General features: G+C 52.7%; 1 protein-coding gene across 1 annotated transcript in view; it reads left to right on the plus strand.

Annotated features, from left to right (window-relative positions):
* The window catches only part of CNTN4 (contactin 4), a 371,545-nt gene that overhangs the window by 254,650 nt on the left and 101,803 nt on the right, over positions 1–15,092 (plus strand). Inside the window, exon 6 of the mRNA XM_087824678.1 lies at positions 14,532–14,627. Coding sequence (XP_087680804.1) covers positions 14,532–14,627 — 96 coding nt within the window. The remainder of the gene's footprint in view (positions 1–14,531; positions 14,628–15,092) is intronic.

Genomic DNA, 15,092 nt, shown 5'->3' on the forward strand with positions numbered 1-15,092 from the left:
CTCGCATGTGCCCTGGCCGGGGATCCAACCCACGACTTTGTCCTGTGGGGACGATGCTTAGCTACCCGGCCAGGGCTCCTTGCCCTTTCCCAGGAGCCATCGCTGTTTTACAGGCCAGGCAGCATCTAAAGCCACTGAGGAGAAATTTTCCTTGGAGGCGTTGAAGTCCTAGAACCATTAACTAAGCCAGCGGACCATTGAGCGCCGCCTGGCCCATGTCCACCCGCAGCTCTTCCAAGAACCCGGAGGAGCCACTGCTGCATAGTCACGTAAGGCCAGGGCGCCGCTGGGTGTCCTCAGAACCAGGACAGTCCCGCCCCGGGCGGGCCCCGTCTCTCCACCGGGGCACACCTGCCTGTCAGTCTGTCCGCTGCAGCGCCCCAGGGCTTGGCTTTTCCGAGCACCCAGGCTAGTCTCCGCCGACGCCAGGCTCCCCCAGAGAAGCGGGGGGAACGGCAGCTGGGGGTGTTGGCACTCGCCAGCTCACTGGGCAGAATCATTCCAGAGACAAAGGGATGCGCTTTCCGTCAGGGGGGGAGGTTCCTCGGGGAGGGGGGGGAAGAGCCCGAAGACTCCGTCCCCGTGGCTGGCGTGCGTGGGGCGTGGTGACCAGGGGCAGGTGTGGGACATGAGCAACAGCTGTCTTCCCCGCCGACAGAGCTGCTGTCTCGGGTCGATTTATTAAATAGACCCCGTGTTCTCCCTGCTGATCAGGCCTAGTTAGTGTCTCGTGAGAAAGGGGTTCATAAGGTAGGTGCCCTTCTTGCCCTTGTGAGTGAGCCGTTGTGTTTCGTTTTGGTTTAATTCCCATTCAGCCCCACGGACGGACACCAGAAATAATAATTAGTCCCTGGACTACGTCATGGTGGGATAACAAGGCCGGTTCCAGGAATGCTTGTCCTTGGGGGGCCCAGACCGGGAATCTGGACGGGGCCCCATCCCCTCTCCTCTGGGACCCGCACCTTAACGATCCCAGCAGCCCAGCGGTGCGTGAGCTCCCTGGGCCGGCAGCTGGAGCTGACTCGTCCTGACCCCCAGCGGTCGGGGCCCCGCGGCCAGCAGGCGCTCGATGAAGGCTCTTCAATTAGACACACGGCCCGCTCAGTATTTTTTGTGTTTTGTTTTTGATGAGGGGAGAATTTAAAGTATTGTCACGTGGCAGCGAGTGTGTGATACCACTTGCTGTTTGCCCACCGAATGCAAAGCTAGAAAACACCTGTGCAGACCTTTACACCGATTGAGATTTCTCAGTACAGAAGTGCAGGTAAATGGTCCGAGAGTGGCACTTAGAGCTGAGCGGATGCATTGCACCGTGGAGCCCTGGGATTTATTACGTGGAGTGTCACTGCTTTATTTCCTGCTCGAGATTAAGCGTCACGAATGTATCCTTCGTTGGACCGGGTGGCCTCGATGCCTCTAAAATGAATGGGAATCGGGGAATATAAGCGATAAGCATGTCATAAACATCTTCCTCTCGACCTTGGGCCCTTGGCGGTGATGTGAAATGGTTCATTTTAAGCTTGTTTTGAAGGTTAAGCCGGACATCTTTTCTTGGATAATTAATATTTCAGCAGAAAGCAGTGTTGCTACAGTTAGCAGGCCGGCAGGGTGGCTGATTGGCTCGGTTTTAAATTTGTTAGCCAGGAGCCGTCTTTTAGCTGAAACTGAGTTTGTAGGAAAATGGGCCCGGGGAGGAGCTGCTGGATTGGAGGCTCCGCGCTCGGGCCCTGCCGCGGCTCGCGGGGCAGACGCGCCTGCACAGGTCCGAGTCAGCGCTCGCAGCGCAGGGCTGTGGTCAAGCCGCCCTCCAGACTCCTGCGCCGGAGGAGCCGCGCAGCCGTGTGACCACCAATGACAAGGAGGGCTGGTCGGCTCCAAGGCGTTTATTTAGTGCCGTTTTCTTACTTTCACTCACCGTCTAGAGCGTGAAGCCGATGCTCTTAGGGGCAGTTCACGAACAGCCTGTCCTTCTGCAGGAGTCCCACGTCACTCCTGGGCTGCTGTCCCCTCCCCGGAGGTGGGGACGGCGGTGAAGCTCTCCCGGCACCCGCTGTGGTCTTACTCACCGCAGGCTCTTTGTGACCATGACGGCCCAGCGGGCGTCGGTGGGGTTCGCTCCCGCGTCTGAGAACCATTCGTCTGTACGATAAGATTCACGTGCTTTGCAGCCTCTGGGACAATTGGATGTTCACAGGGCTCCTCTGGGCACAGCCCCGGCTGGTGCCGGAATCCAGGCGCTGCTCTGTGTGTCGGTTTCCTGCCTGTCTGTCCTAAGGGATCCGCTTCCAAGCTTCCTGTCCTCTGTCTCGCCCCCCACCCCCACCCGCCCCCTTGCGGGCTCCGTGTAGAGTCCGCTCGCCCGCACCGGCTCTGACCACCCTCCAGACGTCGTTTCCCACAATTTAAACTCACGACAGTCAGAGAGCCGCCAGCAGAGCACTTGCCATCCCACCGCGTGGTCCCCTCCTGTTTTCTCGTTTACTAAGCTGGTGTCTGTCCCCTTCACTGTGATGTAAGCGCCGTGAGATCGGGAACATATTCTTTTTCTTTTTAAGTTTTTTTAAAAATATGTTTTTGCAGAGAGAGGAAAGGAGAGGGAGAGAGAGACACACACGTCAATGATGAGAGTCATGGACCAGCTGCCTCCTGCACGCCCCCGACTGGGGATCGAGCCCGCAACCCAGGCCTGTGCCCCGACCGAGAATCTAACTGCTGACCAGTCGCCTGGTTCTTAGGTCGACGCTCAGCCGCTGAGCCACGCCAGCCGGGCAGGACCATTTTCTCCTGTGGTCACTGCTGTGACACCAGCCCCCGCCTGGCCCTGACCACAGGGAGGCGGCCGACGTTTGCTGATGGACGGCTGCTCTTCAGGTAGAGCTCGCCTCTCCCTCCTTTGTGTTTTGTGTTTTCCACATACTTACATGAGAGCAATTTTTTGCACAGATCTGTGTGACGTGCCCGCTCCCCTCGGCAGACTTGGTAGACTGTGGACCCTTCGAGGAGAGAGACTATGTCCTGGTCATTGTCGATTCCCTGGCCCCCAGCACAACGCCTGCTACGGAGTCTGCTCAACAAATGTGTCATGAATAGCCTACGGGGTCCACGCATTACATTTTATTTAGCAAGTTTTTGCTGAGCTCCTAGGGGGCAGAGACCTAAGCTATGCATGTGTGTTGACTGGAAATAGACACGGCCCCTTCATTCGACCTTTTGGGCAAGTGACATAGAGACCAAAAAATGTAGACGACCTATAGGAAGTCCCTAATTTCTGTTCCAAGAGAATCGTGGCAAATCTATGAGTTTAAAGATTCTTGATGTTTTCAAGAAAGCAAAATTCTGGATATGATACGATATTCAACAATTAATCCCATTCACCCAGTGACTATTACTGTGTCTTTGAATTTCAATGTGATAATTTTCTCCCTGATAGTGCCTCTCTTTTAGTTTTAAGCATAACACTATTTTTAGAAATATTTCATATCACCTATATTATATATATGAGGAAACCATGATACAACCTTATAAAGATTTCATGTTTGAAGAATGAAACAGTTTTCCTCTAGGCCAAATGAATTAAGTTATGTTTTCACAATGTGAACCCACCAATATGATCTTTTAAAAGCACATTTGAGCCTGAAAATCTCCTTCGTGCTCAGACCCAAGACCACTCAAGTTTCACTACTGTTTTCCCGTTTGCGGCCCATGGAGCCCTTTCAGATCCCTGTTGCTTGCACTCGGGTCTATTATAAGGTTTTTAATTTCCTCTGACGGCGACTGCATTTAATAACTGCTGTTTCAGACAGGCAGTGGGACAGTTTCGGTGATGGACTCCTTTCCCTCGTTATTAAAGGGATCTGTGTTTGCTGTGCTGGTTATTTTCTGCGTGTTTTAGCGCCCGGAATAACTAACGCGGCCGGGGCAGCGACGGAGAACCCGCAGCGATGGCTGACCTGCGGTGAGAGCGCCTTAGGGCTTTGGCCAGGCAGACCCGAAATCGCTCCCCTCTGCCAGTAGCCAGAGCCGGTGACGCACGGCCACGGCTGTCCTGCTAGGACGGCCACGTGGCGCCCCGGGCTGCAGCGCCGCCCCCACAGATGTGCAAGAATCGACTCTCTCACCTTTGCTGTCAGTTGCCAGGAGACCGGTTTTAATCGCAGCTCAGACGGTTGCCACCTCAGCCTGTCCGTGCCTCGCGGTGCGTTCATCTCCTTCGGACGAGTAAATGATCAGCAGCGGAATCGCCTTAAATGACACCGACCAGGAAAGCGCCCCAGGAAGCAGGCCAGGTTCGCAGCACTTGTGCCTGGTGGGGGGTGGAGTGAGGATTGTACCCACATCAGCACGTTCAGATGGCCGGAGACTCGGACAAACACTGGTCATCTCTAGCAGCTAGTTATTCAGCCAGTCCTACTGCTTTGTGAATAATTATATCGGATGAAAAGAGTAGTGACCATGGAGTGAGGTCGATCGGAGTTCATACGGCAGCTGTTCCTTAGTAGACGTGGCCGACTTTGAAGCTCCGAGTCCAGACTTCAGTTTTAATTACGTGTTTTAATCTCCAAGCCTCAGAGTTCCCTTGAGGAGAATGGGTGTGACAATAGGTACCTTGGAACACTGCAGGAGGGTAAACGGTGATGTATCAGGTACCTGACGTCACAGGACAAGTTACGGCAGTTACTTGCGTTGTAGTTAACAACTGGGTTTAGGGGGAGGGGCAGTCTGAGGCTATCTGTACAACCTTCATAAAAATAAATGGCCAACAGGGTAAATTAGCAGGGCGTTGCTTCCAATTAGTGCAGTGCTAGCTTTCAGTAGGCCATGCCCAAAGCAAACAGTGACACGAGTAGCTCGTTAATCTACTCGTTTATTTGAAGAGCTAGCAGACCTTCACTCCTCTAAGAGTAAACGCTCACTGATACAAATGTAAAGGAAATGGGGGAGTCTAGTCCCACCCACACGTGACCGAGAGAAAACGTAGGGCGTGCCCGCCTCACACTCGGGGTGTCGTATATGAGAGTGTTGTCCATGAGAACAGGGTAAAACCAGTCGCCCCGCTGATCGACACGGCGAGGGCCACAGGGTGATGCAGAACGTTGTAAGTATGTTCAGTTCCAGCCGCGTTTGTCTTTTCTGTTGTGAGACACATGGGAATGATCGTTTATGCCCATGAGCTCTGAGAAGCCCGCTCCCAGCCCAGCCCCACCCCAGAAGCACATCCGTAATCTCCAAACCTCAGTGTATCAATATGAGCAAGTTCTCTGGTTAAGTTCGAGGTTCTGCTTTAGAATAAAGGACTTAAAAAAATAGTTTCCCCAAAAGATAATATGGATTCCAAGCTTCTCTTGCAGACACGGGGTCCTCAGCAAGTCCGGCTGTGGGGAGCTCCGCGGGGCGGGCAGGTCTGACCTCCACGTTGGGCTTCATCGGTCTTCATAAGTAACATGCAGTTAAACCCGGCCGACGTCTCTCACTTCAGTGTTTGCTCACCCCATAGCACTCGGGCTGCTCAGATCCCGGGCTCGCGGCGGTGAGAAAGCGCCCGTCAGATCCGTAATAACACAAGTTCATTTCCTGGCAGGGAGCACTGCGGTGCTGCTCAGCACACAGGAGCCCACGGGCTTCTTCAGGGCCCCCGCATCGTACATTCTAGTCACTGTGAATTCTGCGCTGGTTTTAATTATCTCTCACAGTTCCCAGCCCAGGTTATGTCAAATAGTTTGATCTACATTTAAGTACCAACTGAGCACATGACGCTGTACCAGGTACTCAGCAAAGCGGGGGGCAAATTAGATACGGTCCTGCCAACATCTGCAATGAGTGGGAAAGGGAGAAATATAGAGAAATGCACGGAGCATTTAGCTTAAATGAAAAGGAAAGAAGCCAATGTGCCAGGAGATTGTCACTGGAAAGGGACCCGGACCGAGGCCGGTCTGCCCCGGCACTATCTGGAATGTGTGGGTTCTTGACGTCGTGCTGAAAAGAATTCAAGATACGAGTCCAGGTGATTCTGAGAGGACGTTTATTGAAGCTGGGGACAGGGAGACAAAGGAAGGGAAACAAAGACAGGAGAGGCAGGATCACAGCAGGAGTGAGCCACACTGGGCTGCGTGGACTCGGGAAACAAGTCATGGAGGCAAAAGGAGAATCAGAGACAGGTTCAGGGGGCTAGCCCAGGATGAGCTGCAGCTGCCCGCCGCTCCCCCGGATGCAAGTCTCATGGGGACCCTTACACCTTAGGAAAAAGAAAGCAAGAGTACACGCCCGGGGAGTGGGGGGGGGGCACTCCAGAGAGAGGGTGCACTGGGTCCTCTTTCTCGAGGGTTCTTACTTGTTTTCTAAAGGGGAGGTCTCGGGAGGGTCTGAACAGAATATTCAACAGCTCTCCACGTGTGTCCTTCGACACGCTGATGCCTCAATGCGAATGTATGGGGGAGTTCGGGGTCATTCTGTGGTCAGCTTCTGCTCTGCCTTTATCTTGGGTTTGCCTAGCTGTAATTAGTGTTTTCATATTAATCCCCTGATTTTACCCATTCTGGGGTGTGGTTGTCACTAATGGCATCAACTGCATCTCCGTTACCTGTCTCCGGGACCAGGGTGATTTAAAATACACACTCTCTGGTCCGGAGGAGAGGTGTAAACCCTCTGCTCCTCCTCAGTGCCCTCGGTCAGATCTTGAGACTTATTAGCAGGCCGTGAATTGCTCGCCTTGTTTAACTGTCTGTCTCAGTTTCCCTCGTCCCCTGGGCAGGGAACGCTCCTGACTTCTTACTATCCTGCCTCAAGATCAGTCGAAACAGCGTATCTGCCAGAAACCTAACAAAGAATAAGGATGCTTTTCATCTTAATTCTGGTGCATTCAAACTTGCTGAATTCAGTAAATATCATTTATATTCTTTATTCTTCCATACCCTTCACTCCTTTGGAAAGTGTAGGGAAAATACTCAGCTTCCTCTAAGTTTATCATCATTAACAAGTTGAACATAAAGCACTTTACACATGAAAAAACATGTACACGTCAACACAAGGGGCAGTGCCATCCTGCGAGTCAGGCCTCAGCTCCATCCCAGCATCTGCAGGTGGGTGAGCGAGGTACCCGGGTGCTGCGCTAAACCCCTCCGTGTGCCTCCCGCAGGGCAGTGTTTTACCGAATGCTCTCCTAGTGGCAATAAAGGGTTCAAAACACACCCACATAACTGACTCCTGACTGCTTCTTGTATCGGGTTGTTGTTTTTTAACTTTTTATAGGGGGAACAGGCAGTTCAAAGGGGCCCTGCCTTCCTCACTAACAAAGAATTAGCTTCAGTCCCGGACAACTCCGGCTGTTTCTCCCAGACTCTAGGGCACACCACTCACTGGGCAGATGGGGCACCAGGGCTCGGGGTTCAGCTCGGGGACCAAGGCCAACAACTCCCCACCTGGAAAAGCTTCTCATGCTCATTCCCTGCGGCCCCCAGGATAAGCTCCTCCTGCTCTCACCTGTCTGCTCTTTCCCGCAAAATGAAGGCAAGAACAGGGAGGTTTATATCCTGCTGCCCCATGGAGAGGAAAAGCCACTGGTGTTTATGAAATGCTTTCAAAGGCGGCCGTGATCTCAGGGCCAGGGTGCGACCTGGCATCCATTTCCTGCCTCTGCCGAGTGTCCTGACCTGGTCTACGCGTGTCCTTAGCAAAGTGGGGTCCCTGGGAACACTGGGCCAGTCCCCTGATCGCACATGGACCACCACTGAGGCCCTGGAGGCGAAGGTCCTGGCCATGAGCTGAAGCCCCAGTGACCCCCACCCCTCCCCCCACCCCTTCCTGCCCAAAATCATGAACAGTTTGGCAGTGATCAAACTCAGCTCTTTTTCAAGAGTCATCCTCACCTTCAGGAAAGAGAAGGCAGGCCCCACGAGGCTCAGAGCGCCCTGGCCTCGGGAGAAGGCCGCCTTCGCCTGCGGTGGTCCGCGTCTAACACCGGGAGCTCCATTTCCGCAAAGTGCGCTGAATCGTGGAGCAAACGCCACGGGAGACCGGCCAGGGCGGCTTTCCTGGACAGTGACCATGGTGTCGGCCCAGGGGCCAGAAATAAAATATGGAGCCTAAGTTCAGGGCATAGTAATTCATTCCAGTGACTGCCTTTGTATCCGAGCTTTTCAGGGCCCCCACGGGCTCCAGTGTGAATGCACAGCCTGACCTTGACGGTTAAGGGGAATAAGAAATCACACCAACTTCTTCGAACATGAATATCAGCCTTAGTTTAGAAGAAGCTGTTTGTATCTAAACCTAATTAATACCTGCATCTTCTATATGCAGCTGAATAGGTGCTAATTCCGGCCGTGAGCTTCCAACGTAAAAACGCTAGGAAGTCAGTGGGATTATCAGATGCACGCGGATGTCGATAGCGTGACTCAGACGCCTGGAAGGCCTTCTGGGCGAGCCGGCCACACAAGCCGCAGCTGAGAGCCCCCTGTTGGCGCCCATCCGCTTGGTTAGCAGCCCCTTCTGGTATTAAGGCGTTGGTTTGGCTCAGAATCTTCTCTCCCCCGAGATGGGGGGTCTGTAGCGGTCGCTTTAAAATGAGTCCAGCCCTGCCGACCGGCGTGGCTCAGAGGTTTCGCATCAACCCATGAACCCGGAGGTCACGGAGGTCACCCTTCGATGGCTCTCCCTCAGCATGGATGTTTCTCTCTCCCGCCCTCTCTCTTCCTCTCTCTGGAATCAGTAACACATTTTTTTTTAAAAAAGACTAAGATTAAAATTATCGCCCTGACCCGTATGCTCAATGGTCAGAGCATCCACCCGCCGACCGAAGGGTCTGCGGCTCAATTCCCAGTCGAGGCACCTGCCTGGCTGCAGGTTCAGTCCCCCGGACTGGTCAGGCATGTGTGGGAGGCACCTGATCGATGTTTCTCTCTCACATCAGTCTCCTCCCCCCACAGCTCAGGTGGCGCTCCCTCGGGAGGGGACGCTCCACAGTATTTTCTGTTAAACAGGTGAGAGGCGTCTCATTCCCTGGGAGCCAGCCGTCCCGGTTTGGAGCCACACAGGCTATCTTTGGATTCAAATTTGCTTTGTATCTAAAAGAAAAAAAGCAGGTGTGATCAATGCAGAAACTAACCAGACGTGTGTACCATTTGATGTGGGTAAAGTAATCTCTTTATTGCACTTAGCTTGTGTGCTCACCACTGCAGAAAATGTAGCGGCCTCCCTCTCAGACACTTGAAAATTGCTTTTCTTATCCTGTCGTGAATCTCGGGCCCGCGGGAGGGAGGCCGGGCTGCTCTGCTCTCCCAGAGTCGCTGGTTAGAGCCGTGTCCGCTCGGAAGCAAGTTAAGTTGGAGCCTGTTTTCTTTTAAAATAAATCCAAGTGCATCTCAATTAGGTTGTGTACATGGTTTTGGGCACACACAAAAAATAGGGACTGAAACAGGGTCCCCTTCCCTGGAACAAGCCGAACGCAGGCCTCGCCCTCCGCGCGTTGCCGCTCTCCTGACGGAATCCCGGGAGGCGTCGCTGAGGGGATTGTCCGAGGGTTTTCTAGAAACGGACCGTGGGAAGTCGACGGGCTCGTCGGAATGGCTGCTGCAAACTCCAGGTTTCCAGAAGCCAGTCAAGCAGAGTCTCCAGGCGTCCCCTCCTCTAAAAACACCAGGGATTAAATTCACTTCTCAATATCCCCCTTAAGTCCACAGTATAGCTTTTAATGCACCCTTATTTCTCTGAAAAAAAGCAAACACACGTAGAAATGAAAAACTGGAATCTAAAAATAAAATCCGTACTTAATACACAAACTAAATATACCCCAGGTTTTCCCGTGGCTACATTAATTCAATGAAATCTAATTCCGGCCGCTCCTCGGTGTTGAATAAAAATGAGGATCTCCACGCACTTCACGTCGTGTTTCAGCGGCTTCCTCAAGACTTAGGGGAAGAAATGCTAGTTGTTCGGCTCCTTACATAAGACCTCGTGCTCTGTGAAGTGTCCGGAGGAGAGATTACTTGAGGGTGACAGGTAACGGCATTTATTTTTAGCTTCTTCCTCTCCTGTTGCTACCCCCAAAGTTTCTGTCCTGACTTTGTACCGTTTTTTTTTAAAACCAGCCACTTTTGTTTTTTCATTGATTTCAGAGAGAGGGAGGGAGAGGGAGAGAGAAACATCAGTGATGAGAGCCATCGATCGGCTGCCTCCTGCGCGCCTGCTGCTGGGGATCGAGCCCGAAACCCGGGCCTGTGCCCTGACCGCGAATCGAACCAGTGACCTCCTGGTTCATGGTTTGATGCTCAACCGTTGAGCCACACCGGCCAGACTAGACTTATTTTCTGTGTGAGTCTGGACTCCACGTGGCTGTGCCGACTGCACCCGCGGGAGCACACTCGGGGAGCAAATGGCAGAGTCAAGACGTAACTGGAAGGAGCCCCGTGATGATCGGGTGTAAAGCTATGCTCCAAAAACCCCTTTCTTCTTGTATATGGTGCCATCATCATTAGCAAAATAATATTCCGACAGATGTGTCGCTGGATCATTTCTCCGAGCTGATACTGATTTCCTTATCGATTGCTTCTGTCAAGGTTTGGAGGAAGCAGGTGCAAAGGGAACCAGCGCCGGCGATTTCCTGCTCCGAGGCCACCCTGGGGGAGTGAGCAGAGCCGGGTCTCCCCAGGTCAGGGGGACGTGAGCTGTTGGTGTTTTCACTGCAGGAGATCACTTGCGCTGTGGGTGCACCGTTACCCGCTTCCCCCTTCCCGGGCCGTTTTAACACTAGCTCCCCATCTTCTCCTCCGGTGGCCCCACCCTTCCGACGGCAGCAGCTCTTCTGTGTGCTGCAGGTCCCAAAGTGACGGCCTGAGTACTTGACTCTTTTATTCACTGTTACCACGTCTCAAAAATTCTCTCGGCCCGGCCCGCGTGGCTCAGCAGTTGAGCATCTACCCAGGATCCAGAAGTTCGCGGTTCGATTCCTGGTCAGGGCATGTGCCGAGGTTATGGCTCGAACCCCAGTCGGGGGCTCGCAGGAGGCAGCTGATCACTGACTCTCTCATCATTGATGCTTCTGTCTCTCTCCCTCGCCCTTCCTCTCTCTGAAGTCAATAAAAACACATATTAAAAAGTATATATCTTGGACCCTCCTGCTCTCGTTTTCTGTAGAGAACACCCAGGTGTGGCTTGTAAGCTACGGCTTCGGCAGCTCCAAACATTTAATAACGTTCCAGACAGGAAATATGTGATTTTCCCCATCGCTCTCCGATTTTCTCTGCAGTCTGCATTCAGATGTTTTCGTACATGGAGAGGTTTTTATTATCATCACATATTGCAGCTTTAAGACCTCTGTGCACATCTCTCTCCCAGGAATTTAACTGCCGAGCGTTTCCTCTGTGCTGTCTGTGAGCCACACACTCCCAGGATTAGAGCCTATTTTCTAATCTCATTTAAATTAAAACGCTGACATTACATTCCAGGGGAAAATAACGGACCGTGGTTTTCACAGAAAAATATGATACGGAAGCATATTTGCCATGAAACTGTACCTTCCTGGGCGCGAGGTTTCTGGGGGAAATGTATTAAAATGCTGGTGGGTGAAGTCAACACCAGAAAAGAGAGACATTTCTTTTTTTAATTTTTTTGTTTTGTTAATCTTCGCCCAAGAATATTTCTTCCGTTGATTTTTTCAGAGAGAGTAGATGGGAGGGAGGGAGGGGAGAGGTAAAAACGTGTGTGGAGAGAGACATGGGTCGGTTGGCCCCTGCGCTCGCCCTGACCAGGGCTGGAACCTGCAACCCAGGTGCGCGCCCTTGACCGGGAATCAAACCCGAGACCCTTCGGTGGGTGGGCGACGCTCTAACCACGGACCCACCCAGCCAGGGCAACCGTTTCTTTTTTTTAAAGTCTACACATCACATGTCAACGAGCCACATAGAGAGCTGAAGAAAAGCTGTTGGGAGACACGTCGGCGCCTGGCTATTAATTCCCACCCTCCGTTCGCATCGGTTATTTCCCCAGCCGTGGTGTTGGCCACCACTGCGCCGAGGAAGGGGTCGCCCAGGGGTCGCTGCTCGGCCGGCTTCCTGACAGAGGCTCCTGACTGCTGTCTCTGTGTCCAGCTCCGTCCTCTGCTGCCCACGTGGGAAACCCCCAGGCTGCGTGTCGCCCACGAGGAAGACGAAGGAGTAGGCCTGGGCCAGTGTGCCGCTCTTCACACTGCGTGGAACTGGGCATTTTCTTACATATGCACTGAAGAGCCCAAAATTCACTCTGAGAAACATTTCTTCTCCCTTTAGTGTGTTGAGTGACCTGCCTGAGCCCGAATGCCGATTCCCCGGCTTCACCGCGTCGGCGGGGAGGCCACAGGTCCTGGGCCCGAGAGGGCGGCTTTGAGGAGAGACGGGTGTGGTTCGTGCTCGGGCCACGCACGTCCAGGCGTGAGGGGGACCTCTCTGAGCTGCAGTTACGTCAGCTGCGGATTGAGGATTAGCTTAGATCTGTAGGGAAAGGACCTGGCCCCCGGTGGGACCTCAGTCCGTTTTGCGGGAAGATGGTGTCATAGGACAGCCGTGTCCACACTGTGTTCTGTCCCTTCATGCCTGCTTCTACTGAGCATTCCCTAGACCGAGGCTTTGGAGATAAAATGAGTCTCAAAGATAATAAAGGGAATAACTGGGAAAGAAAGGCCTGGCCTTGCATGTACCAGCCTCCAAAAACACCCACCACCCACTCAGCTCTTTGACTGGAAAACTGATTCTGCAGCCAGCAGCCAGCGTCTGAGTGGATGGTTAGAGCTGAAAGGACCAGTTTTGGACACACAGTCTTCCCCTAATCATGTGCCTGGACACGGTGCCCTAGGATTAGCATCTGCAGCCCTCCCTGGGTGCATTTCTCATTGGAACCCTTTTCAATAGAATGAGTGGCGTGTGAGTTGGCACCTCCCTCAGTGGGCGGGACAGTTCGAGGCCCAGCAACCAGCCTTGTAGGCTGAAAGGCGGGTGCTTCTCAGATATTATCTCAGGGAATCTTCCCCATCCTTACTGTAAAACGAAGCACAGTTTTTCTCACTTACAAGAAAATGAAGGCTTGCCCAAGGTCAGCGGCACGCCTGGACCGTGGCAGAGATGATTTTCGGACGGATCTGTCTAAATGCAGTCCTCCTGTTCCCCACGTAGGTAGGTCTGCCACCTGGAATCTGTTTCAATTAACTGAGAAATGTGTCTAAGTATTTCCTCAGCTACCAGGTTAATGTACTGTATTCTCACTGCCCAAGCCTGGTAGCCCGGCGTGGATTTAAAACTAAAAAGGAAGAGTCAGTAATGCACTTTGTGAGCTCAACAGGACAGTTAAAAATCGTGACACATATTTCTCATTTTCTTCCCCATTTTTAATGCTTTTTTCCCGTCAGAGCCATGGTGGATTTTGTGGAGATAAGACTTGGTCTCTGTTATCTGTCAGCTCCTCGTTTTTCATGCAGCTCCGGAGATCGGAGGGATGTCTGTGGGAAAGCAGATAGCTTACTCTACGAACCTGCACACACAAGTGACAATTCAGACTCATTCGGTGTTACTCGGAGGGTCATGGCTTACGCTGTTAATGCCGTAATAAAGTTTTTAAAATCTCTGGGTTGATCTCCTTTGAAGGCTCTGAAACTGTTTCCTTAAAGAGAAGGGGAAAAAATCATGTCCCAGCCCCACCTGGTGTCCACTGAATAAAAGTAGTTTCTTACATGAGAAATGTAACTCAGACCTCAGCCTCGTCTTGTTTTGTGCTGCGTGTGGGCATGTCCTCCGGTGCCCCCTTCACACCTGGGCTCTGGAGGTCTTCCCGCTGCTGGGATTAGGTGGTACCTGCCGGTCCTGCCCACCAGGCTCTGGAGTCCCTACGGGGGAGAAGCTGCTTCTCACAGCGTTTGTATTCTGAGCCGGCGACCAGATGATGTTTAATGAGATTTTTATAAATACTTTTTCTGAAAACAATAATGTATGAGCTTAAAATGTGCTTAAATCCAGAAGAAGCTGGTAATCAGGCATGTGTGTGTGTAGATTTTTTAATATCCTAAACTCTCCCTAAAACCCAGTCTGTGAGTGAACACACTCCACTTTGTAGCTGCAATGCCCGGGTCACCTCCTCTCAATCACTCAGTCCTCCCTGAGGCTGGGTTTTAGCAGAAGGCCTCCCTCTAGAACACGTGATCCTCCCTCTAGAACACGTGGTCCTCCCTCTAGAACACGTGATCCTCCCTCTAGAACACGTGGTCCTCCCTCTAAACATATAGTCCTCCCTCTAGAACACATGGTCCTCCCTCTAGAACACGTGATCCTCCCTCTAGAGTACATGGTCCTCCCTCCAGAACACATGGTCCTCCCTCCAGAACACGTGGTCCTTCCTCCAGAACACGTGGTTCGCCCCTTCTAGAACATGTGGCTTCCTGCTAGAACACATCTTCCTCCCTCTAGAGCACATGGCCCTCCCTCTAGAATACATGGTCCTCCCTCTTGAACACATGGGACTCTCCCATAGCATCTGAGACTCTGAGTGTGAAACCCTGTCTCTCTTCTCTCTCCCACCAGATCTCGAGAACTTCCAAACAAGAGCAAGAAGCACAGTGTCAGTGCGCCAAGGCCAGGGCATGGTGCTGCTGTGCGGACCGCCCGCCCACTCCGGAGGTGAGTAGACCCCACTACATGCACCCACCAGTGCACCCACTACATGCGCTCAGTTCTTGCTCATGGTCCCCCTCTGGGCCCCAGCTGCAGGGACAGTGTCATCTGTAGACATCCCCAGAGGGCCTCTGTGCCAAGGAAGCGTCATTCTTGATGCCTCCCTCCCATAGTAGAACAGGAAAACGTCAGACCGTGCAAAAGGCCTGCCCATGGCTGTCCCCTGCCTCAGAACTAGATTCTATTTTTGGTACAAGTTGGGTGGGACGCCCAGGACTTTCCTGGCTGGATGGGTTAGCAGGTGGCCTTGCTTCGCTTCATCTCCTTGCTGGCCTGGGAGGGGTCAGACCCAGAACCCAAGTCCTGTGACCGTGGAATCCAGAGTCATTTCGTAAAGACTCAGGCTGCCTACCCAGGTCATCGGGAATGCATTTCCCCCGGTGACTGACAACCTGGCTCCTGTGGCTTCAG

This window comes from Miniopterus natalensis, chromosome 15, assembly GCF_054644295.1.
Source record: "Miniopterus natalensis isolate mMinNat1 chromosome 15, mMinNat1.hap1, whole genome shotgun sequence".
Taxonomy (NCBI): Eukaryota; Metazoa; Chordata; class Mammalia; order Chiroptera; family Miniopteridae; genus Miniopterus; species Miniopterus natalensis.